The sequence below is a fragment of the Papio anubis genome, chromosome 4, assembly GCF_008728515.1.
Source record: "Papio anubis isolate 15944 chromosome 4, Panubis1.0, whole genome shotgun sequence".
NCBI classification, from domain to species: domain Eukaryota; kingdom Metazoa; phylum Chordata; class Mammalia; order Primates; family Cercopithecidae; genus Papio; species Papio anubis.
The window spans coordinates 51093637-51120507 of NC_044979.1; the positions used below are offsets into that span (position 1 = coordinate 51093637).

The 26871-nt window shown below is 41.1% G+C and overlaps 1 protein-coding gene across 3 annotated transcripts in view; it reads right to left on the reverse strand.

Moving 5' to 3' along the window:
* Window positions 1–25163, reverse strand: part of SLC26A4 (solute carrier family 26 member 4) — a 53813-nt gene extending 28650 nt beyond the window's left edge. Inside the window, exons 1-8 of one of the 3 annotated variants that reach the window (XM_021936156.2) lie at window positions 25115–25163; window positions 24153–24371; window positions 22525–22664; window positions 14121–14231; window positions 12026–12210; window positions 11263–11427; window positions 4388–4540; window positions 4205–4287 (exon numbers count right to left, since the gene is read on the reverse strand). In XM_021936156.2, the coding sequence (XP_021791848.1) occupies window positions 4205–4287; window positions 4388–4540; window positions 11263–11427; window positions 12026–12210; window positions 14121–14231; window positions 22525–22664; window positions 24153–24316 (1001 nt within the window). In that variant the 5' untranslated portion in view covers window positions 24317–24371; window positions 25115–25163. Of the gene's footprint in view, window positions 1–4204; window positions 4288–4387; window positions 4541–11262; window positions 11428–12025; window positions 12211–14120; window positions 14232–22524; window positions 22665–24152; window positions 24692–25114 lie in introns of those variants that run through there. The other 2 variants (XM_009203654.4, XM_021936157.2) reach the window with 2 other exon arrangements.
* Between the last annotated feature and the right edge of the window lie 1708 nt (window positions 25164–26871).

Genomic DNA, 26871 nt, shown 5'->3' on the forward strand with positions numbered 1-26871 from the left:
TGCAGGTTTGTTACATATGTATACTTGTGCCATGTTGGTCTGCTGCACCCATCAACTCGTCATTTACATCAGGTATAACTCCCAATGCAATCCCTCCCCCCTCCCCCCTCCCCATGATAGGCCCCGGTGTGTGATGTTCCCCTTCCTGAGTCCAAGTGATCTCGTTGTTCAGTTCCCACCTATGAGTGAGAACATGCGGTGTTTGGTTTTCTGTTCTTGTGATAGTTTGCTAAGAATGATGGTTTCCAGCTGCATCCATGTCCCTACAAAGGACGCAAACTCATCCTTTTTTATGGCTGCATAGTATTCCATGGTGTATATGTGCCACATTTTCTTAATCCAATCTGTCACTGATGGACATTTGGGTTGATTCCAAGTCTTTGCTATTGTGAATAGTGCTGCAATAAACATACGTGTGCATGTGTCTTTATAGCAGCATGATTTATAATCCTTTGGGTATATCCCCAGTAATGGGATGGCTGGGTCATATGGTACATCTAGTTCTAGATCCTTGAGGAATCGCCATACTGTTTTCCATAATGGTTGAACTAGTTTACAATCCCACCAACAGTGTAAAAGTGTTCCTATTTCTCCACTGGATATCTTATAATGACCTGTAAGTAAACCTTTTTTCCTTGCCCTTGCCCTCCTTCTGTGGACATAACTCTCCAAATTTTTTGCTCAGTGGGCCTGTTTGGCCCCAGCCAAGCATGTCAGGCCTGATCATAAGACATCACTACCAAGAGCCCAAGGGGAGTGAGCATGTGAACACACACTTATCTGAAAATATGAAGACTAGGAGAAGTGAACCCTGAAGGGCCCAAAATTCCACAAATAGGCCAGTGTCCTAAACAGAATACCAAACAGAATACCACAATACTTCAGACTGGGTCTGAACACTTAGCAAATGCACCACCACCCCAGCTAGAGGAGAAGAGTAGCCCTCAGAAAGCAGCCAGGAGGAAACCCCTGTGGTTTTGTTGACTTTGCCCCTGCGCTACGCTTTCAAGTACAACTGCAAAGCACATACTTTAAAAACAACAGTAGGCCTGAGTTCCCCAAATCAACTAATGGAACCCAGATTGATGGGACAGGGCACGTTCTGTGGGCCACCTATAACCTGATACATGATAGGAAACCTGACAAAAGGGGTCTGTAACAGTGCCTGTAATCCCACCACTTTGGGAGGCCGAGGCAGGTGGATCACCTGAGGTCAGGAGTTTGAGACCAGCCTGGCCAACATGGTGAAACCCCTTCTCTACTAAAAACTAGCCAGGCATGGTAGTGTGCACCTGTAGTCCCAGCTACTCAGGAGGCTGAGGCAGGAGAATCACTTGAACCTGGGAGGCAGAGGTTGCAGTGAGCTGAGACCATGCCACTGCATACCATGCTGGGTGACAGAGTGAGACTCTGTTTCAGGAAAGGAAGAGAAAGAAAGAAAGCAAGAAAGGAAGAAAGGAGAGAGAAAGAAAGAGGAAGGAAGGAAGGAAGAAAGGAAAGGGAAGGGAAGGGAAAGGAAGTGAAGGGAAGGGAGGGAAGGAAGGGAATGAAAGAAAGCAAGAGTAATAAACACGACAACAAGAGGACCTCTGGAACTGATGAGGACAGGAGGCAAGATAGTGAATAGGGACTAAAATTTAGAGGACAGAGTCATCAAACTTGTTATGGATTTGCACACACACACACACACACACACACACACCCCACAGAGATCATGCCACTGCATTCCAGGCTGGGTGACAGAGTGAGACTCTGTTAAAGAAAAGAAAAAAGAGAGTAACAAACATGACTACAAGGGGACCTCTGGAACTGGCAAGGACAGGAGGCAAGAGAGTGAATAGGGATTAAAATTTAGAGGACAGAATCTTGTTATGGGTTTACACATACACACACATGCGCACACACACACACACACACAACACTATAACAGAAGAGGTAAAAGAGAAGCCTAGGGCAGGATGAGTAAGGAACTGGACAGATTACGAGTTGCAGATAAGGACCAGTTGCATGAGAAGAGAGACACATGACTGGCCCTCATAGTGTCTGCTGGTTAAGAAAGCACCCAGGATGAGAGAATGAGTGAATCCTAGTGGGACACTTAGATGCCGACTGGACAAGGAAAAGTTGTGTGTTTCTACCAGGAAAGGGAGTGGAGGGAAGGGCATGGAGCCACTGTTTTTGGCTGTCCAATGGGGCATTGTTATTGGGGACAGAGTGATCCTAACATATGGTCCTGACCCTCAATAGGATAAAGGGAGCTACCAGCAGCAGCCTTAATGGAGGATTGAAGCAGGGAGGAGATCAAAAGGGGGCATATCACAATCTCTCTGTCCCTCTTCCTTTCACTGTGCTCACCTCAGGGCCACTTTAATACTCTGCTTGCTCTTTTCCAATCTCTCCACCCCACCCTTTCCTTTTCAGGTTTGTTAATATTGTCAGAATTGCTTCTGTGCTACCAAGTGAGATCAGATAACCAAGGCCTTTTTTGGGGCTTGTTTATAATGACATAGGCTTGGGTATTTTATTCCTTCAACGAGTGTTTTCTGAGAGCTTACTGTGAGATGAACTCTGTGCTCTGGGACAGAGCTGAACAACACAAATGGGGTCACTGCCCTCGTGGAGGAGCTTAAAGTCCCTGGGGCCAGGCAGGTTAGATTAGCTGACCAAGCTGACCAGGTGGTCTGTCAAAGGATTCAGCTTCATTAAACTCAAGGGCGAGAGGCTAGAAATCTGTTCTCAGGAGGAGTGCACAGGAAGGCTCTGCAGAGGACCTGGAGGGATAATTTAGGGCAGAAGAAATGAGTTCCCCAAACCAACTAATGGAACACGAATGGATGGGACAGGGCCTGCTCTGTGGACCACCTATAACTTGATACATCCTAGGAAGCCTGACAAAAGAGATCTGTAAAGTATCTTTTTCTGTAATTGTTTCTAACTAATGAAATCATCTAACTGTTAGATCAGATTTGTTGATCCTCTCTTAAAGAGTTTCTCCAGTTTCCTTGAGGGCAAGAATCACTTGAGGCACTCTTGAAAAATATTAATTCCTGAGCCCATCCTCTGGAAAGCCTGATTCAATAGGTTTCGGGTGGGAACCAGGAATCCGTGTGAAAAAGGATCCCATGTGATTTTTACAAAAAGGTAAGTTTGAGAAACACTATAATGGATAGCATGTAAATTAAGTCCCATGTAGCCTGTGCTTTTTCAAATAGTTTGGAACAGGTATTAGAAGAAATTATAAGATTCATCAAATGGGAATACAGCAGTTCCCTGTAGAATAAGCTCTGGGAATAAGCTTGCCTGAGGAAGTTTCTACTAAGAGCATGGAAAACAAACACTGGTACCAAACAGTGGCTCCGTGCCCTTCCCTTCCCTCCACTCCCTTTCCTGGTAGAAACACTGGTACCAAACTCTTCTAGTCTTAGGGAAAACTAGTACTTCTTGATTAACAGCAAGTCTAGTCTTAAATGTTATGAGTGAATGTTACAAATATAATAAACATCTAGGCTTCCTTTGTAACCCCATATAAGAAAATTATGGTATAGGGGATCTTGTCCACTCTTTGTTTCATGAGAGATCTCACTGGTGTTTTACAATGAGTTGAGGCTTCAGCTGTTTTCATTATCCTTGTCTTACATAGGAGAATCTCCTCAAGTCACAAAACTGGAAGGTGACAAAGATGAATGAAGGACCTTGGTCTTTTACTCTTCTAATTCACCAAACTACCAAACATTTCTAAAACTTCCCTTGAAGATAATGCATTTACTTATAGGTAGGAGGGATATAATTATTATCTAAAATTGATTAAACTAAATGGTAGAGAGTTTAGGCCAGATGTCCCTGATTCCTTAAGCAGATTGTTCACAGTGCAATAGATGTTACTAAGAAATGATTCTATTTATATTATATTATAATGTTATGTATAAGTTTAAATCAGGAGTCTGGTGTTAACTGTACATGTTTGCCATGTTTTAAGAAAATGAAGAAAAAAGGGCATATGGGGCTGCTTTTAAACAAATGGCTTGATGTTTATCTACAAACATACTGTTTGTCTTATGGTTGTTTCTTCAAGGTCACACACAAATAGGACTATTGAAGGAGCATCAGTGAAATGAAGCTTGTAATAAAAGGTTTCATTTAAATAAAAAGGACTGACTTACTGACTTAATGTATTAGTACTATCTAAGAGGAACACCACACTCACCCCCTTGGGATGGATTTAACAATGCCAGCATTGTAATTTTTTTCCAGGTTGGCTCCATATGAAATGGCAGTAGCAATTATCGTCTAAAATAAAACAAAAGATGTTAAAAACTCAATTGGTTTTAATAATTCCTTGCTTGTCAACAAAATAATGCTGAACTTTCTAACTACATATTCTACTTACCACAATTACTTCTATAGGAATAGGGACTGGGATTTTGTGTCTAAACCGATCGTTTAATTCCTTAACTGCCATACAGACGACAATGGTGAGTAATCCAGCAATGAAATCAGCAAGATTGGTATCACCAATATTTTGAAAAATTTCAACCAGCGTCTATAAAAAGAAAATAATTTTATATACTTCCTGCTGCTACACACACACACACACACACACACAACCAATTTTCATATGAATCTTCCCACACGAAAAACCATGATATCAGAGTCAAACAACACTCAAAAGTTTCAGTAAAATGATAAAAATGTGTTGGTTGATACGGAGACCATTACATACATATAATTGCTGCAATATATGTATACACCAAGTTTTTTATGATCGTTTACTTGGGAAGGAAAAACTGGATGATTTCTACATTCTTATTTTTGCTTCTGTGTATTTTTTATGATAATAATAAAGATGTCTTACAAGAAAAACATGTCATTATAAACATATTACCTTTTACTTGCAGAAAAGCTTTACAAGTTTGTATCTTAAAATGGGCTTCTAGGTGCTATCAAGTAGACTGATTTTTACTATGGTGATATAGCATTGAAACTAAAGGCTGATAAACCTGAAACTCCCAGTTGATCCGTTGGTTGGTTTGTGTGTGTGTGTGCATGTGTGTGTGTTTTCTTTCTTTCTATCTTCCTTTTGTCACAATTAGCCAGTATTTTAGGTAAAGTTCTTTCCTAAACCTGAATGATACAGATAATAACCAAAAATAACAAAAAATCCTAAAATACTTCATATGTGGATATAGGTAGACTGATTCATTCTTTATGGCAAAGAAAAGCTATTGAATTGACATACAGGCCAAGCATAAATTTTTGGAAATAAATTTGGTACTTAATTTTATGTATCCAACTTGAACTAAGATAACACTAAAATTTTTTTTGAGCTCTGTTGCCCAGGCTGGAGTACAGTGGCCTCGAACTCCTGAGCTCAAGCAACCTTCCACGTCACCCTCCAGAGTAGCTGGGGCTACAGGCAGGCATCTATATTTATTTTCTTTATTGTAGAGACTACAATAAATAGGCCATTTTATTTTCGTAGCGATCTGGGTGGGGGGCGGGGGTGGGTGGGCGGTATCTCACTTTGTTGCCCAGACTGGTCTCGAACTCCTGGCCTTAAGAAATCCTCCTGCCCAACCTCTCAAAGTGTTGGGGTTACAGGCATGAGCTACCACAGCTGGCCAAAAAAAAAAAAAAATCTTTAAGTAGACAGATGAATCAATTCAAGAAAAACTAGTTTTGTTTTGTAAATAGGAGACTTCTGGGAATCGAGGGTGTTTTCAAGGAAATTAGCAAGGAAGAATCCCAGGGAAGAACACTAATATCTTTGTCATATTAACCTCAGTCCTATAGAAGGCATTATTAAAGAGGGTATCTTTGAGACAGTTCTTTGAGACAGTCTCCCAGTGAAGAAAACTTTTCTTTAAATGAGCTTTTATATAGACATATTTTATAGGAAGATAAAAGAATGGAGCATCTTATAGTTTATCACATGTATTTTACTTATTTTCACAGATAAACTACTTTTAAAATAATTATAATGATAATTTGATGACAATTATGTATGAACTGAATGAACTTTAAGTACTTAATGAACCTTAAGTAATCTAGGAGTCACTTTGCCAGCAACCTCAACTCTCTGGAACACAATCAAGAAGAGCAAAGGAATGGGGGAGAAGTTATTATGCAAGCAGAATACCTCCCACCAAGCCCTTGGACTAGAGTCTGGGCATTTAACTTGTAGGAAGACTCTTGAACTTTCACTCCAAGGGTACTTTTGCTCTCACTTGAAACCCGGTACTAACAAATTCATTTTGTCTGCTTTTCAGAGTCACTGAAAATTGCTAAAGGCAGATACACTGACAGAAACAAGATGATGCAGGGGACAGCAGAGTGAAAAAGAAAATGGGATAACTACCTCCAGCAGACACAATAACAAGAACTTAGGGCATTTAACACAGCAGCAAACAGCCCTACCTACCCCAGAGGCTTGAAAGTTATCATTGCGGTTTGGTCCTTTACATAATCAGTTTTCTGATGGATGACCCTGATTAATTCATGAGCTAGGCATCACATTTTGATGAATTGTCTATTCATTAAAAGTGTACTTTTCAACTGAAGATGCAAAAATTGAAACTTGAAAAACAAAATATTTGGAATCGCTATCCAAATCACACAAACATTTTTACCTTACAAAAATAATCACTACAGGATTCCAGTTTAATCCATGAGAATCACTTAGACCTTTGAATAAAAAGTATGTCTGGTGGATTAAAAGTATAACATGAGGTTCAAAAACCAAAATCAGTTTATATTACACAATTGCATCATGCAAGGCATCTGAGTATATAAATAAGTTGCCTACATATTAAGTAATCATTCAGAATCTTTTAAGACAAGCTCTATGATAGAAAGTTTAATCTGTGTAGAAATAAAACTCACCATGTAAACTGAAATAGTCAGATTATACTTAACAACATAGAAATTAGACTCTACAAAAACACTGAACAGTACTTCTAATTTAGTTTACTGTTAAAATACCATAAATATGTTAATAGTATGGATACTCATGTGATTCTGTATTTTAGCTCAGTATTCCAAATAATTCAAATTATGATAATGAACTTTTTGGTAATAGATAATATTTTACTGTATTTCCTGCTGTGTTTGGACAATTTTAGGACAATTTCATTTAGCTAACTTCTTTGTTCTTGCCCAGGATTACCTGAGTTTATGAAGCCATAAGAAAAAAATTATGCCCAATAATATGTATGAGAAGATTGATCTGTTTACTATTGGAGTTGAATTTATTTTTGTTTATTTTATCTCCAAGAATATCACAAACCCTTCACAACCACCTTTTGCTGTCAGGCATTTCCTTCCATATCTTTTGTGTATACATGTATAGATCAATTCTTAAAGTGTTACTTTAATATAATGGTATAAATTTTACGTACTGAAATAGGTACAAAGCAACAAATCTAATCAAGCTTAGTGGTGGCTTGCAAAGCTCTCACCCTTGTCTACTGAGACAAACCATTCAAACTGAATGGTGGGAAATCAACCCCTACGTGGACTGGGATTTACTTAGATAACTGAGTAGCTGCATAGTAGTATCAAGGATATTAACTAATTCTAAATTGCTGCCAATACCCTGTCATTCTCCCTTCTACCTCATACATCCAGTATCTCTGGCATTTGTAAATTAACTTATTTCTTTTTCTCCTAATATTTCCTCCTCTATTTCTTTTCATTCGTTATTTCTAGTTGTCAGTGCCTCTTTGGGGGAGAGGGCAGGACAAACCAAAGTGCAACCTTAGAACAAAGATTAGTTAACATTTCAGGTAAAGTATTTTACAACAATCTTACAGTCTTTTCTGGGAGAGTCCTCTACTACTCTGCATTTATTGAAGGATTCTTTCATGTATAATTGCAATGGTAATATCATAAGCAAAATTCTGTGTTCAGGGACTAAGCCGCTCACTCAGCCCTATGCAATCATTTTCAGACGTGCTGAATCTTTTTTTTTTTTTTTTTCAGAAGAGTAAACTTATATTCACCACCACATAGGGATGATTGAAATACCTTCTCCAACTTGGCTGGCCTGTAAGGAGTTTCTTGCAAAATTCTATGCTGTATGCTAAACTGAGACTTCAATAAAAATATTCAACAGGAAATAAGTTACATAATGACTGCACTTGGTTTAAAAACTATTTTTGATCTTGGTCTAGTGTTTCATGGTCACTTTTGTCCCTGTCAAAGTGAAATCATTTGCAGAAAGTTTCTTCTTAAACATAATCCTATGAGAGCAGAAGAACTATTTCTCCTGTTCTGCAAGGGTCCTACAATGGCCATGGACCCAGGTCAACGATTAGTTTGGACCTTCTGTGATCTGTGTAGATGAAGGCCTAGCAATGTTTGCCTAATGAGGTGAGTATACTCAGTAAGAGATGTCTTGGTAGGTTAAGGAGTCACTGGGTTTGTATAGGGAGTGAACAGTGCCTGGCACATGGTAAGTATTAAATATATGTGTATTGAATAGATAAACTGAATGAATGAGAATGAAGGAATAAATGAATGAACATTTGATGAAGAAAATGTAAAAGTAAGTAAAAAGCAAGATGTGCCAGGGGCTGCAAAAGTTACAGAGCCTGTCCAAATAAGGCAGTCAGAGGTCTCAAAAAGAACTAAGGATTGGCCAGGTGCAGTGGCTCACACCTATAATCCCAACACATTAGGAAGCTGCAGTAAGAGGATTGCTTGAGGCCAGGGGTTCAAGACCAGCCTGGGTGACATTGCAAAACCCCTGTCTCTACCAAAATAAAATCTTAAAATTTTTAATTTTAATTTTAAAATATGGGCTGTACATGGTGGCTCACTCCTGTAATCCTGGAACTTTGGGAGGCCAAGGTGAGAGGATCACTTGAGCTCAGGAGTTCGAGACTAACCTGGGCAACATAGCGAGATATTGCCTCTACTAAAATTCAATAAAGAAAAAGAAAATTAGCCAGGTGTGGTAGTGCATTCCTGTAGTTCCAGCTACTCCGGAGGCTGAGTGGAAGAATTGCTTGACACAGGGAGATGGAGGTTGCAGTGAGCTATGACTGTGCTACTGTACTCTAGCCCAGGCAATGGGGCAAGACCCTGTTTCAAAAAAAAAAAAAAAAAAAAAAATTTTAAATAGAAAACTGAGGATTTGACAGGAAAAATATATCAAGAATGACCCATATAATGCTGAATCAAAAACTTTTGCTAATGTCTTCTAATAGGCTGGGTCCCGAGGAAATGAACGGCGAACTTCATGGGGTCTATTCATCTGTGATAATAATAATAATAAACTCATTTCTTACTATGTGCCAGATATTGTGCTAAGTGCCTTGCACATATTTTCTTTCTCAATCCTCACAGCTCTAAGAGGTAGTTACTATTACGACTCCCATTTTACAATTGAGGACACTGAGGCTTAGGGAAGTTGAGTATAAATATCACAGGTAGTGGGTGGAGAACCAAGATGCCAACTCAAGTCTGTTGAAGTTCAAAGTCCGTGATCTTTTTTGTTTATTTTTGGTTTTTTGTTTGTTGTTGCTGTTATTGTTGTTTGAGACGGGGTCTCACTCCCATCACCCAGGCTGGAAGGCAGTGGCATGATCTCGGCTCACTGCAGTCTCAACTTCCTGAGCTCAGGTGATCCTCTCACCTCAGCCTCTCAAGTAGCTGGGACTACAGGTGCGTGCCACCATGCATGGCTAATTTTTTTGTATTTTTAGTAGGGACAAAGTTTTGTCATGCTGCCCAAGCTGATCTCCAACTCATGGGCTCAAGTGATCCACATGTGTCAGCCTCCCAAACTGCTGGAATCACAGGCATGAGTCACCACATCTGGCCTCATGATCTTCATCACTATGTGATTCTGCCTCCTGTGTCTATTCTCATTGCTTAGAGTGGTACCTGGCCTGTAGTAAGCACTTGGTAATATTTGTTGAATGGATGGAGTGTAATAGTATGGGATTATGGCACTGTTATGAAATTGAGCAATTCCTGACAACCTCACCAATTCTTAGATATGTGTACATGGCCTTACATTGTTTTAGAAGCCAATAGGTGGGACTTTAAAGACTCAAACTCCATTCTTAATGTTGGCACATTGTTTTTGTATGATATCATTCCCCCAAGCTAGGATGACATCATGTTACTATTATCACCATTTTTCAAGCATCAATAACATGCTTTATATAGAACACATTTTTAGATCCAAAACCTTTTTCAAATCTAATTAGTGTGATCTACATCCTGCTTTTGCATTTCTTTTGCATGGTGAATCATCTCTGAATTTAATGTTCCTTTTCATCTATAATTGTTGAGACGTTTACATTATGCATTTTACGGACTCTCATGGTTAGAAAAAGCTTTTAGAGATACATCTCCAATCATTTCATTTCGCCAATAAAAAAGATGCCTTGAAATAATCATTTCAAATAACTCCTTTATTTAGAGTACTTGTTATGTACCAGCCCCTGGGCCAAGTGCTTATCTATTCTTATTTAACAATCCAATGAGGTATATACTATTACTAACTCAATTTTGCAGAAAAGGAAACTGAGGCATGGTGATTTGCTCACATGGCTAGTAGACAGTAGAGCCAGAATTTGAATCAAGGTCCATCCAGTTTTAAACCTGAGCTTTCAATTAGCACCCTAACCCTACATGATGTGTCCAGGGTCACTTACCTGTTAGAGACAAAGCTGAGGCTAGAAATCAAGTCTGTTATATTCCAGAGCAGCCTTTAATTCATTAGACCACTTTCTTTTCATTAATGTTTTTAAGTACAATAGTATTTCTAGAGAAGCAACCAAATGTTTTCAATGGCTCCCAAAGTATTCATAGAGAAATGTGGGGTCTCCAGATTCAAGTTTTGTTTTGTTTTGGTTTTGGTTTTGTTTGAAACAGGTTCTTGCTCTGTTACCCAGGGTAGAGTGCAGTGGGGCAATCACAAATCACTGCAGCCTCAACCTCCGGGGCTCAGGAGATCTTCCCACCTCAACCTCCCAAGTAGCTGAGACTACAAGTGTACACCACTACACCCAGCAAATTTTTGGATTTGGGGATTTTTTTTTTTTTTTTTTTTTCTTTAGAGATGACGTCTCACCATATTGCCCAGGCTGGTCTCAAACTCCTGGACTCAAGTGATCTGCCCACCTCAGCCTTCCAAAGTGCTGGGATTACAGGTGCAAGCTACCACGCCCAGCCCAGACTCAAAGAGAGAATGAATACAGTTGTTTCTGGAATGAACAGTGACCCATGCCTGGAGCAAGAAGCAACACTTACATAGATAATGGAGAGAACTCCATTATAGTTTTTGGTTGAAACATTGAGGACAATCTTTAGCTGTGAGACCAGCACTTGGAAGGCAGCAGCTGTTGTGAAGCCACCAACCAAAGGATCTGCCAAGTACCTCACTATGAATCCAATCTGCAAGCCTCCAAATATCAACTAGGATAAGAAAAAGGAAAGAAAAATTAAACGTTTGCCTGAGATAGAAACCAACTCTCTGGAAATATTAAATCAAGCTTAATACCAATGAAAACACTAGTAGCCTACCTATAGCACAAAAATACTTGTAGGAAAAAAGTATGAATTTCTTAATGCTTTATCACTCCCCTACCTCCACCACTCTAAACTTTGAAAACGATGCATAATAAAAACCTTGAAGTATTTCTATACATGTACTCAGAAAAGCAAAAATCCATAGCTTATTTCTATGGCTTTCAGTCCTGTGTCTCTGCTCACCAGAACACTTGTTTCTCATTTATGGATTCCCATATACTTCCCTTCTCTCATCCTCAATTGAATCACACATGTTCTTCTGTGCTTTTTTCTGTCTCTGACTTTGATTATAAGTGAGTCTTAATAAGTGGAGTCTTGCTGACTATTTTAGCATCTGACCTAAAACAACGTAATTTATAAAATAATTTTGGGTTCCAGAAAATTACTTTGTTTTGTTTTTAGAAGAATCTTTAAGTCTATATGCTTTAAAGTTAACTTCAAATAAAAATTACACCAATCTATATTTTACTTGTAAGTTCATTACCTGTATGATTCCAACCAGCAGAGTCAGGGCACTGGCAATCAGGACTCTAGCTGTATCTCTAGTTGCAGTGTCTATCATGGTAGTATTTAACACAGTTCCATTGCTGCTGGATACGAGAAAGTGTTCGTCGGGGGCCATGCGCAGAACAACAGATCCCACCATTAAACTCACCACTGGAAAAGGTCCTGGGGAAAGAAAAGTCTCTAACAATTAATCAGTTATTAATCACAAATGTTCAATGTGTCTACATAGGATTTAAAAGATGTATAAAAGATTTAGCTGTGACTAGGAAAATATTGTTTGTTCATGAAAGAAGCTAAGTCGGACCCAGTGACTCACATCTGTAATCCTAGCACTTTGGGAGACTGAGGTGGGAAGATTGCTTGAGCCCGGGAGTTCCAGACCAGCCTAAGCAACATAGTAAAACCCCATCTCTACCAAAATAAGACAAAAATTAGCTGGTGGTGCGCGCCTATGGTCTCAACTACTTGGGAGGCTGAGGTGTGGGGATTGCTTGAGCTGGGGAGGTGGAGGCTGCAGTGAGCTGAGATCACGCCACCACACTTCAGCCTAGGTGACAGAGCCAGATCCTGTCTCAACAACAACAACAACAAGAAACTAAAAAAGCAGATATCTTGAGGCATTCACGACCCAGAAACAGGCGAGAGAGACATGTAGATAGATTATTATGATACAACATTCAGGATGCTTTGTGAGTATATCAAAAGGTTGTCTAACCTGTCTATGTGTGATCCTCATGTGTATGGGTCGTGGGGACGGGGATGAGAGTTGTCAGGAAAGGCTTTCTGGCAAAGGTGGCACATACATTGAGTGTTTACTTATTCCACTCAACCTTTGTTTCATATAATCTCATTAATTTCCTAAGTGTCCAATGTCCTAATCTCTGTGGATCTGAGTATCTTGATCAATATCACAGGGTCCAAGTTAGGATTAAAAAAAATAGCAAAGGAGTATGAAGTTTCTCTTTTAGTAAGACAAAACATTTTTTCATATCAAATGTCAATCTGTAAGATTTTATATTTTAAAAAAATATTATTTTTTTCCAGCAACTGCTCAGTTTACTACTGTTATTTTTGTCCATGATGATGATGATGATTCTACTCTTTCATCATGGAAGCCTTTATGGTTCTGAGGTCCCAAAACCCAGCCCCAATCACCTGGAATATCTCAATGTATAGAATACCAAAGAGAAAAATCAGCTTCCATGTTCCTCATCCAAGCATTCAACACTAATTGATTCTCCAAGGTGAGGAAGTTCTTTCAATCAGTAACCTCTTTCTGATCTCATTCTCAGGAAATACAACTAAGGACAAAAACATGGGTTGGGGATAAAGTAGATGGTTGCATTTATTTCAAGAGGATCATTGAGGTAGACATGTCTAGCCAGCAGATGGATGTAGGAGCAAAATTTTCTCTAGTATAAATGTCAAAGTCACAAAATAGCATTAAAACACTCATTTACTAGGACATTCTAACAAATGAGAATTCAAATTTTAGGAAGAGCAGGAAAACTTATTATAAACCATACCAAGAAAGAAGGCCAAGCTTAGCTTCTAAACTGTTTTGGTAAGATTTTGCCAGTCTTCTAATATTAGTGATTTAAAATAAGTATGCTCTTCAATTAAATCATGAATATGTATTTGATGAACATACTTAGTAATTTCTAAGTTAATCCAGTAAAATGGTAGGTTCAAAGACCTTGTGTCATTTTTACCCTGTCATTTTGACTCCAAAAATGGAGTCAAATTGATCACGTTTTTAAAACCCAAAACATGCTAAAATGTTAAGGTAGGCTGTCATTTTCAGTTTTTCAATCTTTCCTCTTCATTAAAAAAAGTTACCTAACATCATTGAATAGAAAAAGTAGGCAAAACACTGAAATCCCATTTCCCTGAGAACATTAACAAAGATATATTAGGTTGGTGCAAATGTAATTGTGGTTTTCACAATTAAAAGTATAACGGTGAAAACCACAATTACTTTTGCTCCAACATAATAGAGGCATAATGCACTTAATATAGCCAAAACACTTTAAGCATGAGCAAATATAATTGTAAAATATGCTTATAATTACCAACTGAGATATGTCTTGATGTTCCAAAGATAAAGTATGTCAGGATAGGGAAAAAAGCAGAGTAGAGACCATATCCAACAGGAACTGCAGCTAGTAGGGCATATGCCATCCCTGCAAGCACATCCAAAGTGATTACATTCACAAACCAAAGTTAAGGTATGCAGAAAGTCCTCAACTTACAATGGTTCCACTTATGACTTTGACTTTATGATGGTGCAAAAGCAATATGCATTCAGTAGAAGCCATACTTTAAGTAACCATACAACTATTCTCTTTTTCACTTTCAGTACATTACCCAGTAAATTACATGAGATATTCAGTATTTTATTATAAAATAGGCTTGTGTTAGATTATTTTGCCCAACTGTAGGTTATTATAAGTGTTCTGAGCACATTTCAGGTAAGATAGCCTAAGCGATGATGTTCCATAGGTTAGGTGTATTAAGTGCATTTTTGACTTAAAATATGTTCAACTTGCAATGGGTTTATTAGGACAAAACTCATGATAAGCAGAGGAGCATCTGTCTTTCTACTGCACAAAGAAGGGCCTTTACACAGATACTCTCAATTTACAGTTTCAACAGATCAGCCTGTTCTGAGTTGGTCTCCTTATTTTGCATACAGACTTGCTATGCTAGGATGCAGAACAGGATCCAAATCACCTGGAACAATGATTGCATCTACAAACATCACCTGCTCAGATGAATTGACTCAATTGATCAGTAATTCAGTCATCCACTAATCAGATCAGTAGGAAAAAAACAATCAAGTCCATTGTTGATTAAAAACTTGGTCAAGCCCGGTGTTCCACACCTATAATCCCAGTGCTTTGGGAAGCCATAGGCAGGAGCATCAGTTGAGCCCAGGAGTTTGAGACCAGCCTGGAAAACATAGCAAGACTCCATCTCTACAATAAAATGAATGAGCCCGGCATACTGGTTCATGCCTCTAGACCTAGTTATTAAGGAGGCTGAGGTGGGAGGATTGCTTGAGCCCAGGATTTGAGATTACAGTGAGCTATGATCGTGCCACTGCACTCCAGCCTGGGCAACACAGCAAGACCTTGTGTCTAAAAAAGGAAAAAAAAATTGGTCGATTCAGTCCAAAGGCTCAGACCAGTTTTGCACAGAGGCAGTTGTGTCTGAGCTCAGTGTTTCTCTGCGTTCTGAGGGACACAGTCATTGTTACCCTGCCCTTTCTCCTTTCTTGGTGGGGGAAGAAAAGTTAGATCTAAAGAAAAAAATATGATAATTATACACAGCAGCAGACAAGACAACGCTACCCTAATGAAGTTGACCAACGCCTCCACTAGGCAATGCCAGCAGCCCCCAGACCCATGAATTTCTGGCTATAGAGAAATCAACATTCTAGTTTACATGAGGGTTAGAAGAGGATAATGACATTCTTTTCCTTGGTTAAATACTTAGACAGTCAGCATATCTTACTCCGTTTTACCTCCTCACCCTTCACTCACTCACAATGAGAGAAAATCAAGCCTTTTGACCCTTGAGTCATTAATAAGGAATTATGTTTATAGTAGTTTATTAAAAATGGCAACAGCCTGAATATGCTGGCCCCCACACACTCAATATTACTTATCAGAGGAATGTCCCCAAGCGGGGAAGTGGTTAACTAAGTTATGCTTCATACTCCGTAATTCTATGAAATAAAATTGATGTGATGCTCAGAAGTACATTCACTAACATGGAGAGATATGAAGTAAAAAGGAAAAAAGTGAGTAAAATCAAGATTCAAAACTGATAGGTATGTACGCTCCTGCTTTTGTAAAAAATACACTCCCACTCCAGCCTGTGGAAGTGTATGCATTAAAAAATCTGGAGGGGCGGGGCGCGGTGGGTCACACCTATAATCCCAGCACTTTGGGAGGCCGAGGTGGGTGCATCACGAGGTCACGAGCTCAAGACCACCCTGGCCAAGATGGTGAAACCCTGTCTCTACTGAAAATACAAAAATTAGCCAGGTATAGTGATGGGCACCTGTAATCCCAGCTACTCAGGAGGGTAAGGCAGAGAATTCCTTGAACCCAGGAAGCAGAGGTTGCAGTAAGCCAAGATCACGCCACTGCACTCCAGTCTGGGCAACAGAGCAAGACTCCATCTCAAAAACAAGAAAAAAAAATCTGGAGGTATTTTGAATGTAATACGAAGTAATTCAGATATACAAGAAACACAATACCCAATGAATAATACAATAAACTTTCATGTATTCATCATCTAGCTTAAGAAATAAATTACTGCCAATGCAGTGGAAACTCTCAGTATATTCTTCCTCAATCACATCCTCTTTCCTCCCTCCACCCTCAGAAGGCAACAATTATCCTGAATTTGGTGCTTATTATTTCCAGACATTTCATTATACTTTTATATAGATATGTATTTATGTGTCTAGAAAGATATTTACTAAAATATTGATGGGTTATCTGTATGGTAGGATCAGAGGAGACTTCTAGTTTGTGGTGGAGGTGTTTTTTCATGTTCCTTATGTGTATTTTCTAGTTTTCTACAATGAGCATTCATTCATTCAACAACAATTGATTATGCACCTACCATGTGTCAGACACTGTTAAAACAGAGTCTATGCCCTTGTGGAGTTTGTATTCTAGAAAAATATATCTATTAGTGCAATTGTTTTAATATATAAATTACAAACAGGAATTGCAATAGTCAGTAGTCCCAAGAGCATGGAATAGAATAGGAAGGTGACTCCACAGAAGGAAGACAAGAAAAGAAGGAGCAGGGGATGAAAGCACAACTTCTCTATTTCATGTGGACAGTTTTCAAGTCCTTCTCAAACTTCCATTTCCCTAAACTGGGCTCTGCAGTTCTTAATATGCCTGGAAAAGGGGAACTTTTTAGTTTTCATATAGAGTGTCCCATTGAGGGACTACTACTACTCAAATATATTGTAATCATCTTAATTATAAAGAAACTTGGTACAACAGTTTTAAAATTATACAATTTGTAACGAAATCTGGAGCCAGGTGTGGTGGCTCATGCCTGTAATCCTAGCATTTTGGGAGGCTGAGGTGGGTAGATCACTGAAGCCAGGAGTTCGAGACCAGCCTGGCCAACATGGTGAAACCTCATCTCTACTAAAAATACAAAAAGTAGCTGGGGGTGGGGCGGTACACGCCTGTAATTACAGCTACTCGGGAGGCTCAGGCACAAGAATATCTTGAATCCAGGAGGCGGTGGTTGCAGTGAGCCAAGATTATACCACTACACTCCAGCCTGCGTGCCAGAGAGACTCTGTCTGAAAAAAAAAAAAAAAAAAATTAAAAGAAATCTGAGTCATTGATTTAAATGATAGAATCTCTGTGTTGGTAGTTATGATGTATAGGATGGTGACATATACTGATGAAGCAGGTGCTAATAAACAGTTGAAATTTATATTAAATTTAAATTTCATCTAAAGGTAAAGCCTTCTACCATGTGAGGATGCAGCAAGGAGAGAGGCTGTCACCAGAAACTGAATCTGCAGGCACCTTCATGTTGCAGAAATAAATTTCTGTTGCTTACACAAACAAAGAAATAAAAGTCAAAAGGAGAAAGCAGACAGCAGACTCCTTAAAGCTGTGAATAAAGATAGCCCTACAAGGGTTGCATCGATCTTTTGCTGTCTGATGGGAATTTTTTTAATAACAAAAATCAGAAAGATCCCATCATCCTTAGCAACCTCCTGGCTTCCCAGTAACCTGAGCTGGTCTTCTCGGAGTTGTTCTACTACTCAGCTGCTCAGCCAGTGGTTACATCATGGACATTGTCATCACTGGAAACCACACCACCACCTCCAAAATCTGAATTTTGAGCCTCTCTCAAGCTATAGCCACCAAGCCTTCCAGCTCACCTACCGCAGAATCCTTATTGCAACATTTATTTGTGCTCATGAGGCTTCTAATCAATTAACCGATCCACTGTCTCCCTATCCTCCGCACCTTCCTGTCTTCACTTCCACCTTTGCCCACATAGATGCCATGGAATTTTGCAAATATTCTTAACTCCCTTTTTTCACTCTCTCCTTCCTTCCTTTTCTTGTCTGGCAAAACCCCAATTTGGCTGACCTCAAACATCCACCTTTTCCATGACAGCCTTCAAGCAGCTAGGTAAACTAAACTGAAGGCATCTACATCTGAGCTATCCAATTTCATGTAAAATGTGTGACCACAAGTGCCAGATGGGCACTCAACACTGCCTGGGGACCCAATTACATTTCCTCAGGGGGTGTGCCTTTCCTTTCTTTGAGACAACTGTTCAAACCTCCCCTACTTACCTCGATCTGCCCAAACCCTTCTCCACCAGACTCAAAGTTAAGAGACATATTCTGTTTTTAATCGAAAACACAGAATCCATGAGATGCTCCCAAGTTGCTTTTCATCAAAATTTCAAACCTGTCTTCATCTGCACCATTTGGGCTATCTTCCTTTGAAAATGGAAGAAATGTCTCCTGCCTTTAAGGAGTAATTCTCCTAATTCTGTTCTCAAACCCCTCCACACTTGCCCCTTTTTGCTACTTTGCTTCTAGTTATTTCTCCTGTACTTCTTGCACCACAGATCTCTTTCTACTAGGTCATTCCTATCGGTTCACAAATATGTTCTAGTATCTCCCATACTGAGAAAAACAAATTCTCCCTTCACTCTGTCTTTATCTCTTATCTCCCTCTGATTCATGGCAAAACTTCCTAAAAGCAGTCTGTAATCCATCATACCCCACCCCTCAGGCATATTCCACACTCTCGTCCCCTCTATGCTTTTTTTTTTTTTTTTTTTTAAACCTTCTCTTTTGGCTTTTGATTCCACATTCCTTTGGTTGTTCTTTGTCTTCAACTTCCTGAGCCCAGCTTTCTCAGGTTCTTGGCTGCCCCTCTCCTTGCCTTCCTAACCTCTAAGTACTCTGACTCTCTTTTCTTCTACACCTGCCCTTTCTTCCTAGGTAATCACAGGCATTCCCACTCTTGTAAATATCACCTCTTTAGCGATGCTTTCCTGATTTTTATGTCTAGCCTAGACCTCCCCTCTGACCTTCACACTTGCAGTAGCTCCCACTTCTCTATGTGGCATCTCCACTTGGAGGTCTCACCCCTGCATCTCAAACTTAGCATATCCAAAAGGAAACTTGATTTCCTATCCCAAACCTGCTCCTCAGCCTGTCTTTGCCATTTAGATAAATGATGTAATGATCTACCCGGTTGCTCAAGCCAACAACGTTGGAGGCATCTGTGATTTTCATCCACACTCATCAGTATGCATCAGTGAATTCTTACTGCACAATATATTCCAGATCTTGCAGCTCTCTTCATAGCCTGCCTCATCCGGTTCAAGCTGACACACCTATTCTCCCTTTAATTCACAGCAATATCCCCACAGGGCCAGGAATAGATGAGGCAAATGAGGTGCCTAGGGCACAATATTTAAAGAGGCACTCACCCACACTACAATTCTTCCTCTTCCTCCCTGGAAAATACTAAGTTTTCTGGCCTCAGGGCCTTTGCACCTTTACCTGCTACACTCTTTTTTCTGCTTATCACATGGCTGTCTTCTTCTCATTCTCTTGTCTTTGACTAAATTTCACCTTCTCAGTAAGGTCTTCCTTGATCATTGTGTCTAAAATAGACCTCCCTTCCTGGCTAGGTGCAAGGGCTCACACCTGTAATCCCAGCAGTTTGGGAGGCTGAGGCAGGCAGATCACTTGAGCCTAGGAGTTCCAGACCAGCCTGGGCAACATGGTGAAACCCTGTCTCTACAAAAAATACAAAAATTAGCCAAGCATGGTGGCACATGCCTGTAATTCCAGCTACTGGGGAGGCTGAGATGGAGGATCGCCTGGGCCTAGGAGGCCAAGGCTGCTGTGATCTCACCACTGCACTCCAGCCTGGGCAACAGGGCAAGACCCTATCTCAAAAAAATATAAAAATAAAGATTGACCTTTCAAATGAATCCCTATTACAGTATATTTAATCCACCACAATAGATATTGCAATCTATAATTATTTTCGTATTTATCTACTTATTTAATTCCCATCCCTACCCCTCAAAATAATTTTACAAAGCTCCATGAGGTCAGCACCTGTGCCTGTTAATGAACCACTGAATCCACATGACTGGATACCTGGCCTACAGAATTCGTTTATAAATATTTATTAAGTGAATGAATGATAAATGAATGTATAAGTAAGCCAGATTAACCTCCCAGAAATTCACCTTATGCAGATAACTTTATAGAGATAATGTTTCTAGAAAAACATGTTACCCATAAAGTAAGGAACTACACAATAGACACCGGATTAAAATCCCAGCTGTACCACTTATCAGCTTCATGACCCTGGGCAAGATTTAATAGATTTCTCACCTACTGAAAATGAAATAATAATAGACCTACCTAGCAGGATTGTTATGAGGATTAAATGAGATAACTGGCAACATTCTTACTTAGCATAGTGTCTCATGCTTATAAACAAAATGAATTCTTATAAGATACTTGCCTATGAAAACTGGGGAGACATGGAGCATGAAACATCATTTTTCATATGTAAAGAGGATTCATTATCAGGAATGCAATTCAATCTTTTTCACTAAATATAACATCTCCTACGTGCCTGTCTCTGTGCTAGGCACCTGCTGAACAAACATGAATTAGGCATGGTTCCTGTCCCCCAGGAGTCACAGGGTGTCGCCATGTCACAGCCCTTAGAGCACAGTGTAGAATACTTGGCGTTGTCTAACTTATGAACCGCACAGCCCATCCTAGTCTCTCTCCCATCCACCTTTGTGATTAAGAACATGCTTGATCAGGCTGAGGCTCCACCCTGGGTTCATAGGCCATCCTCCTTCTCTGAGGGCATCTACCTGGCCTGATTTGAGCAATCTTGAAAGCTCCATAGCCAAATTTTAGCTCACGATATTGCTCAACATTCATTACTAGCTTCTGAAATAGTCTATTTTCAAGCCATCCCTAACTCACCCTACTTCCCATCACTTGGCAAACTCAGACTTAGCCATCAGGGAAACTCAGTTTTGACATTCAACTTCCAGGAAGCCATTCAAGATCCCCTAAGACCGCTTTGAGCGACCCTCATTTGCACTCCCTTAGCAAGTAATTTGCACTCCCCTGCCGGAGACCTTTATCACATTGAATTATCTCTTTCTCCATTGGACTATGAGTTCCTTGGAAGCAGAGGATGCATCTTATTCATGTCAGCATATCTAACGCCTGGAACATATTAGGTGTTTCACAAATTATAATAAATAATAACATTCCTGTTTTCATGATTCAGGGTCTTTGGGAAATTGGTCAGGGTGTTGGGGGTGGGGCAGAAACGAAATGGTGGGGATGGGGGACAGATGAGAATGCCATACTGCTAGGCACTGACTATACACCAGATTTCTAAGATGCTTATGGGAATATTATGGTATGAACTCAGTTTATAAAACAATAAATAACCACCTACGTTGGCACATTTTCCCACAGACTAAAATAAGAGGATGATTTTTTTTTTAAAAAAGGATGAGAGGCAGACAAAACATTCGTGTGGAGTCCAGGCTAGGAAGCTTCCTTTATTTTTCCTTAAGCCAGTTTCAAACTGCACCTCAAGATCCATGTTTGGGAGGCTGAACATGGTAGCTCACACCTGTAATCTCAGTACTTTGGGATACCAAGGCGGGAGGATCACTTGAGGTTAGGAGTTCCAGACCACCCTGGCCAACATGGTGAAACCCCGTCTCTACTAAAAACACGAAAATTAGCTGGACATGGTGGCATATGTCTGTAGTCCCAGCTACTCAGAAGGCTGAGGCATGAGAATCACTTGAACCCGACAGGCCAAGGTTGCAAATGAGCCAAGATTGCACCATTGCACACCAGCCTGGGTGACAGAGCAAGACTCTGTCTCTATAAAGCAAAACAAAACAAAACAAACAAATGAAAAAAATCCATGTGTGGATATAAAATAATGTGCTTCAATCATCATTTTAAAAACCTAAGCATAACAGAACTAAGTGAAAAATTAGCATATTGTAATAAGTATTTTACAGGAACTTTAGATATACATGTACATATCATGATGTAACACATATTTCTTTTTTTTTTTTTAACCTTGACTTGAAACTCTTTACACATTTCTTACTGTGAATTGTGGTCAATAAAAATTGAGAAGCCACTGCCTAATATATGCCTCTAAATTGGAGCTCTGTACCCAGTGTGGCTGCAGTTTCCCAGGAAGAGAACTCTAGGGAAGAGGAGAAAAGAGGTGACTCTCTCCACTAAGGGGCTCTACAGGAAAGATAAAGGCCTTGAAGGGTAAGCAAACATCTGTCACAGACCTACGGTAGCTGGGGAGAAGTGTTAAACTCCTTCTGGAGACCAGAACTCTCAATCCACCAACATCTTACCTTGCAGCGTGGCCACTAGCCCAGTACTAACTCCCGAAACTATGTCACTAAGCAGCCATTCCTTGACTCGGTATTTGGGCAGCCACTCCAAGATGGGCAGGAGAGTCTTTAGCACACCAAAGGCTCTCTTTCTTGAACAACTGTCAAAAAGCAAGAAAACTGGGTTTTCAATCCAATCTCAGTCACAATCAATTTGCAAATCACAAAGCTGTGAGCTGAATTCTGCTGATGTTTTTAGCTATTTAGAAAAAGAATAAGAATTTCATGGAAAATAATAACCCTGAAGTGCTTACCATGCTTTTGCCAAGAACTGTATCTATCCTTTTAAATGCATTCTTCTAGAAAACACAGGATTAAGTGTCCCACCCCTTGCTCACCTTTTTAATCCTCTGAGAAAATATTCCTACACAAAAACCTATTTTCTGGTCCAGCCTGAGACTGATGGATGTGGAGTCTCTAAATGGAGATTAATTTTCAGACTCCTAATCCAGGTGCCTTATTATTATTATTTTCTTTAAAGAAAATAAACACACTGAGTGTATTTGGCAATACAAGCCTGGAGCTAGTTTTTACAAAAATCTTAGCATGAGGAATGTATACCTTAAAGCTTGCTACTTAGTAGTTTTTAAATTCAATGATAAAAGAAAAATATCAAAAGTAGGTGGTATTATGTAACTCCTGATTTGAATAAATTGTTTTTTTAAAATTATGGTATTTGTGGGACTATTGGACATTTTAACAATGACTCATTTTTTGATATTAAGGAGTTATTTTTAGATATTAAGGTGTGATCATGAAATGTGGTTATATTTTTTAAGAGTCTTTAAAGATACTCAGTAAAATACATAAAGACAGTATGCTATATGGGATTTGCTTAAAAATAATAGTGGAGGGAGCAAGTAGGTGTCGATATAAGAAACAAGATTAACTTGGAGTTGATCACTGTTGAGGCTGAGTGATGGGTAGAAACGGTGGGGGTGGGGAGTTCATTATACTATTACGTCTACTTATGCATATATTTGAAATGTTCTATAATGAAAGGTTTTAGAAACTAATTTCTTGATGTTCGTGACATCTAGTTACAGCACGTTTGGGTTTAGAGACTGAGGGCGGCTCTCCGTAGGGGTCCCACCGCCTGCTGGTGAAGTACTTGGCACACGCCGCGCTCCCGTAGGTTCTAGCTTGCATTCTGGTCTCTAACTGAATGGTAGCTCGCCTACTTAGCTTGAGGGTTTCAAGGACTCCTCCTGGTCAAGAGCTGGGTTTCCCTATTCATTTCATTTAAACGAGCTCCCATGAAGGCAACAGGGATCCACTATACCCCAAGGGGCACTCCAAGTTTCCTTCAGAGAAGAAAAAGAGAGATGGGGCTCCCAGTACCCACTCTCCCCAAAGGCGAGTTTCCCAGATAAGTTCAATTCGGGCCCGAGACTGATGGAGTCACCCTCCGACCAGAAGGGCTGCGTGGAGGACTGGAGACCCAAAGTTGGGCCTCTGGGAGAAGCAGCTGGCGCGCAGGAGCTCCGCCGCCCGCACCCCACGCTCGCCCGCAGGGGACGCCCTCCCCCCACGCCAAATCGTGGACGCCCGGCTCCGCTTCTCCCCAAGCGGGCCCGCGTGGCCGCTACCTGCAGCACTTGGCCAGGCTCTCCCGCAGCGTCTTGCGCTCCTGCAGGCGCCGCTCGTGCTGTTGCTGGAAAGCGAGCTCGCTGTAGACCGGCCGTGATACCACATAACTGCAGCTGTATTCGGGGAGCTGCGGCGGCTCCGACCTGCCGCCCGGCGCTGCCATGACCTGCTAGCCAGAGGACAGCGAGGAGGAAGGAGATACGGTGCGGGAGGACTATCTGAGGTGAAGAGCGAGGAACAGAAAGAAGGGGATCACCTGTTAGCTGTCGCCCGGCCCCTCGCCAACTTCAGTCGAACACAGCGAGTCTGGTCCGCGTCCTGCAGCCCTCGGCGCTCGCGACAAGCGCCCCACCGCGCGCACGACCAGCCTGCAAGTGGGCACCTGAGAACCTTTGGATCCCGTGGCCTGCACCAGCTGAGCGAGGTTCCCCAAACTTGAAGAGAGTGAGCCCTGCTTTGGGGGCTTCCCAAGCTCCAACCAGTCCCCTCCCGCCGGCAGCTAGGGCGCTGTCCGCGTCCTGAAATCTCCCTTAAACCAAGGGGCTAGGGCAGGGACCAAGGGCGCGTGCAAGGCTGGAAGGGACCCTGAGAGTTCCTCCCTCCCCGCACCTGACCCCGGACGGAGCTCCAGGAGCGCACTGGAGGAGAGGTGCAGGCCCCCGGGCCAGGCGTGGAACCCTCAGGGCGCGCTCCGCGGGTCCCCAGGAGGCGGGCGCTGCAGGCACATTCCAGCAGCTGTCGCAGCCCTCCCAGCGGCAGAACTTTCAGTTTATTGAACAACTCTCTCCCCTCGTCCTGTTTTCCGAGCCGCCTGTTCGCTCTCGGAGTCTCAGAAAGAAGGCTGTACTGCCCCCTGTCCGCCTGCTCCGTGCCCCCTCACGAGTCCCATCCGCAACCCTCGAGGCCTCCCGGGGAGGGGAGCCCGGGCCGGGCGGTGTGGGCATCTTCAGGGAGAACTCACCTGTCTCTGCTTGCGCCCCGCCCGGAATGCCCCGGGGACGCCCCTTCCGCTGCCTTTATAGCGCTCTCAGACGGCAGTGGGACGTTTTATTTACGGAGCAACAGAGACACCTTGGTCGAAGGGAAAGACACACACAGGCTGCGGTCTTTCCCAACCGATCTCATCAGGAAAGAAATCCTACCCCTTCTGCATTGCTTCCCTTTCCCGAACCGGGAAGGTTGAGACTCTTTCTGGCTGCCACGCAGGGGCCACCCGGATCCTCACTCTTCCCCATTTACTAATCTTGCGGGCTGCAAGGTCAGGGGCGGGCCGGGCCTTGTGGGACTCCTTACAGGAGAGCAGAGCTCGCCTAGAGGAAGAGGTCCTCGGTCTCTGGGAGTGCTGACCTTCACTCCTAGGTTATGTTATTCAGCGAACTCCACAGCCTGCCACAGGTGCTCTCATACCACATGGGGAAGAGGAGCAGTGGCCAGGTTTCTATATTTATAAGCCCTTGGATTTCTAGAAAGTCTTTCAGGAGTATTCAGTGGGTGGAGGATATAGAGAGTTTACGATCTACTCAGATTTTAGCTACCTATTCTACGCGTGCCTGTGTGTGTGTTTTATTTCACAATCCAAATCAAGCGTCCAGGTGGACCTTTCTTACCCGCTACACTCTGTTTTTTTCTTTTTTCTCATTCTGCTGGACAATCAGGGAAGGAATAAACTGGACTGCATGGAAATCAAGACTAGAAGAGAGGGAGGAAGAGCCGGAGCTATCCTACCTCACCAGTGCTTTGTCTTCTGTTGGGATAAACTTTGCTAAAACTAATGCATGGTTAAGATGAAGGGCAGAAGGAAGGGTTCAATAAACCAGAACATTCTCGCCTGATTATCAGTGTTCTGACGTAAATACAGAACCTCTTCGGTTACCCACCTACCTTAATATACAGACCATGACAATTCTACGAGCTCCTGGAAACAGAACTCAGAACTCGTCTCCAGAGAACCCTGATGCAAATTCTCTGAAATAGTAGTCAGTATATGTATTTTCCTGAGAAGTGAATGAGTCAACAGCTTTCAACAGATCTTCAAAGGGTTACTTGATCCAATGAAGTTAAGAACCACTGAAGAAGAAACCTAAAAAGAAAATCCAGGTCATGAACTTTGCAATTTTTATTCACATACAGAGAAGAGGGGAGGAATCTCTTGTGTATGTTTCACTTATGTATACCAGTGGTTCTTAATAAAGGGCTTTTTTGCCCCCAGAGGTCAATGCCTGGAGCCATTTTTTGGTTGTCACACCTAGGGGGATGCTACTGGGATTTAGTGAGTAGAGGCCGAGGACGCTGCTAAACATCTCAAAATGAAGTTTGCTATCACTCTAAGGTTTTGCATGCGACTTAAACTGTACATTTATTAATAAATTGCTACATGTACTAAAATATGTATCTCTCTCCATATATGTATATATGTGTGTATTTTTTCTTTATTGTTGGATGTATAGCTCAACTCTACTAAAATAGAGGAAAGTATTTGTTTTAAAGTAGATTCTGAATATACTCACTCTGTATACCCTCACCCATACCTTCAAGATATGGTGCAAACACTGTCTCTTGCATGAACATTCTTTGATGCTGTAGTTCAGAATTAATCCAGTCCCTTTTCTGGATTCTCTTCGTACCTTATCTGATCCTCTCTTAAGCTACCTCTCACTATCTACCTTAGAAACACAATTTTATTTACATACAAGTCCCATCTCCCTCACTAGACAAAAA